The 3,104-nt window shown below is 44.7% G+C and overlaps 1 protein-coding gene across 1 annotated transcript; it reads left to right on the top strand.

Moving 5' to 3' along the window:
* The first annotated feature begins 2,048 nt into the window (after nucleotides 1–2,048).
* LOC119426798 (E3 SUMO-protein ligase ZBED1-like) lies at nucleotides 2,049–2,855 on the top strand. The gene is made up of 2 exons (XM_037694379.1): nucleotides 2,049–2,554; nucleotides 2,721–2,855. Exons 1-2 carry the CDS (start codon nucleotides 2,114–2,116, stop codon nucleotides 2,853–2,855), a joined length of 576 nt encoding a protein of 191 aa, XP_037550307.1. The 5' UTR covers nucleotides 2,049–2,113.
* The last annotated feature ends 249 nt before the right edge of the window (nucleotides 2,856–3,104 follow it).

Genomic DNA, 3,104 nt, shown 5'->3' with positions numbered 1-3,104 from the left:
ACTGTCATTTTGACCAAACTGACTAACAGCTGGCCAAGATCTTCTAAGTGGATCTCTGCTGCTTGGTGATTGTTTTCACGCCGGATGTCCTTCCTGATGCAACCACAGACACCGAGCTACCACAGCCCTCTGTGTGGAGCAGAGAGCTGCCATGTAGGGCACCTGGGGGAGCAGATGGTGGGGGTTAAGTGCCTTGCTCAAAGGCCCAGATTGGGGCAAATGAGGGTGGAGGCAGGTGTGGGGGCTTCACCTATCCCACCCACATTTTGATGTTGTCGATATAGGGAGTTGAACCGGCGACCTTCCGATCACAGGCCCATCTCCTCTAGCCTCTGCATCACCACTCCCCTGAGTCTGGGGAATAATATTTAATAGTTCATAAACATTTACAGTGTTGTCAATAAGCTCTGAAGACAATGACAGAGTTCATTGCATTCTGGGTACCTGAAGGTTACGCTCAGGGCTTAATTTGTAAACTGATTGATACTGGACCACAAACGGGTTGTTGAACTTCTATGTTTATCTACATTTGTAAACACTTGATTAAATTACTATTTTAGAGAGCAACAACCGGTTGTGTGTGAATAGAGCAGCTTCAGATCTTTCAACCCCCCCCCCCCCCCACACACACACACACACTTCATGTTGTTGTTCAGAAATCAGGTCTCTCTTGTAAATGAGTCCTCGAGGCTCAGTGGGATTAACCTGAATAAATAAAGGTTGAATTAATGTTTCTGAGTTGAACTCTTCTCCGCTGAATTCATTCCTGCGTGTTGTTGCTCCTGCTGCTCCTGCTGCTCCTGATGCTCCAGTCTCAATTACGACTGCCTTCTAGGGTTGTTATAGATAAACCGATATGACCGGATATCCGGTTTGACAAGCTAGCGATATGGTTGTGTCGGTAGCAGCCGTATAAATCGACAGCAACCAGCCACAAATGCTGAGATGAACCGGTTGAAGAGACATGAACCGGGTATCGCGAGACTAGCTCGGTTGACAGTGCGTTTATAAAACAACGCGAGAGTCGGAAATGCCCGCGAAGCTATTCTCACGCATGCTCCGTAGCTCACCAAGACAACGAGAATGGATTTAAATAGTAGCAGCGTTAGCGGGTCACCGATAAAGATTTTCAATACAGCAGCCAGACAAAAGTCTAAAGTGTGGAACGTTTTCGGGTTTTACAAGAAGGACGGAAAACTCGACAAAAACCACGCTATTTGTAAGCTATGCAGAGCACCTCTGAAGTACACTGGTAGCACAACAAACCTTGATCAACATGCAATGAGAAAACACAGAGGAGTATGGCGAACTTCTCAAGCCCCATAACAACGAGCAGGAGCAGGCAGCTGCCACACAGAGAGCGACGGGTAACGTTATCACTAAATTTTACGGGCAACTCGGCGACAGTTCATCACGAGCTAAGGATATAACGGCATCAATAACCCGTTTCATAGCTAAGGGCTTATGGCCGTACAATATAGTGGAGGGGGAAGGATTTCAGGATTTGATTCATACGTTAGAGCCCAGATATAAGATTCCGTCCCGGCAGCATATCACAAACACATGCATGCCAGCGTTGTATGCCCAAGTGAAGAGCCAAGTTGAAAAAGAATTGGCACATGCAGAGCGAGTTGCTATTACAACCGATGCCTGGACGTCATGCTCCACTGAGTCTTATGTGACCATCACTGTCCACTACATCTCTCCAGACTGGAAGTTAAATGTGCATGTGTTACAAACCAGGGCATTCAAAGGATCCCACACTGGGAAAAACATTGGTGCTCTGCTAAAACAGGCATGTGTTGACTGGAACCTTCTTGATAAAGATCCAGCCCTGGTGACAGACAATGCCACAAACATGGTATTAGCTGGAGTGGAAGCAGAGATGACCCCTGACCTCATGTGCTTTGCACACACTATTAATCTCGCCACACAGAAAGCCTTTAAAGTTGACACAGTAGCAAGGTTGCTGGGGAGAGTGAGGAAAGCCGTTGCCTTTTTTCATCGTAGTGTGAGGGCAGCAGAAATTCTTCAAGAGAAACAGAAACAACTAGCCTTGCCTTCCCACAAACTCATCCAAGATGTATCCACGCGGTGGAATAGCTCCCATGACATGCTTGAACGCTTTTTTGAGCAACATCCTGCGATTTCTGCAGCACTCATGTCCAGGGACCTCAGAAAAGGAGAAGAGGTGAATACTCTCAAGGACAAAGACTTCTGCGACATTGAAGACATTGTCAAACTGATGGCGCCGGTCAAACTTGTGACTACCAGCATGTCTGAAGACAAGCGACCCACACTCTCAATGATTCTTCCTGTAAAAGCAAAGCTTAAAAAGAACTTTGAACCATCAGATGAAGACTCAGTGTTAATCAGAGAGATGAAGCAGGCGTTCAAGAATGACTTGGAGAAACGCTACACAGGCCTTGAAGATCTCTTCCACACTGCAGCAGCTCTGGACCCCCGTTTTAAGTCCCTGCCCTTCCTCAGTAACCATGATGCAGAGAGGACATTCACAAGCATATCAGCAGAAGCAGCATCCCTGCATCACAAGGTAAATCCCCCAACACACTGACAAAATACATATTACAGTACATTCAGTTACAGTCTGCTGTGTTTTGTTGCTCTCATTAGATATATTCTGACTACTGTTTATTTGATTCTTTACACTGCATTTAACCATACTGTACACTAAATGTTATTTCATGTTTTATTTCTAGGTAACGGGGGGTTCAGTTCAGAGAGGTCCAGTGCAGACTGATCCATGTCAGAGTGAACCTGCAAATGGAGATCCGGACGTCTGCATTGATGTACCCCAGACCCAAGATGAGCATAAAGGTGTGTGTGTTTTATAACTTGTGATCAAGAACGAGAAGACTTTGTCTTAAACTTGTGCTGCAGTCATAGTATCAGTATAAAACACATTCACTATAATAAGAGGATCTGCATGCAAAGAAAGAGTTAAATAATAATGATGATGATAATGATAAATATTTTACATATGTACACGAGTCCTTACATAAATAAATTATGAACATCAAATGAAGATTTATACATTAAATGGTAGTCAATTAAAAAACTTCATGGCAAACATAGCCAGTAAT

Source organism: Nematolebias whitei, chromosome 20 (assembly GCF_014905685.2).
Source record: "Nematolebias whitei isolate Nwh7 chromosome 20, NemWhi1, whole genome shotgun sequence".
Taxonomy (NCBI): domain Eukaryota; kingdom Metazoa; phylum Chordata; class Actinopteri; order Cyprinodontiformes; family Rivulidae; genus Nematolebias; species Nematolebias whitei.
The sequence above is the reverse complement of the archived record's forward strand: the minus strand, read 5'-3'. Positions and strand labels throughout refer to the sequence as shown.

Excerpts from the sequence above, each read along its gene's own strand:
- LOC119426798 (XM_037694379.1), top strand. The coding sequence starts at position 2,114 with ATGCTTGAACGCTTTTTTGAGCAACATCCTGCGATTTCTGCAGCACTC. Across the intron at positions 2,555-2,720 it reads CAGCATCCCTGCATCACAAG|GTAACGGGGGGTTCAGTTCA; the intron begins GTAAATCCCCCA and ends TTTTATTTCTAG.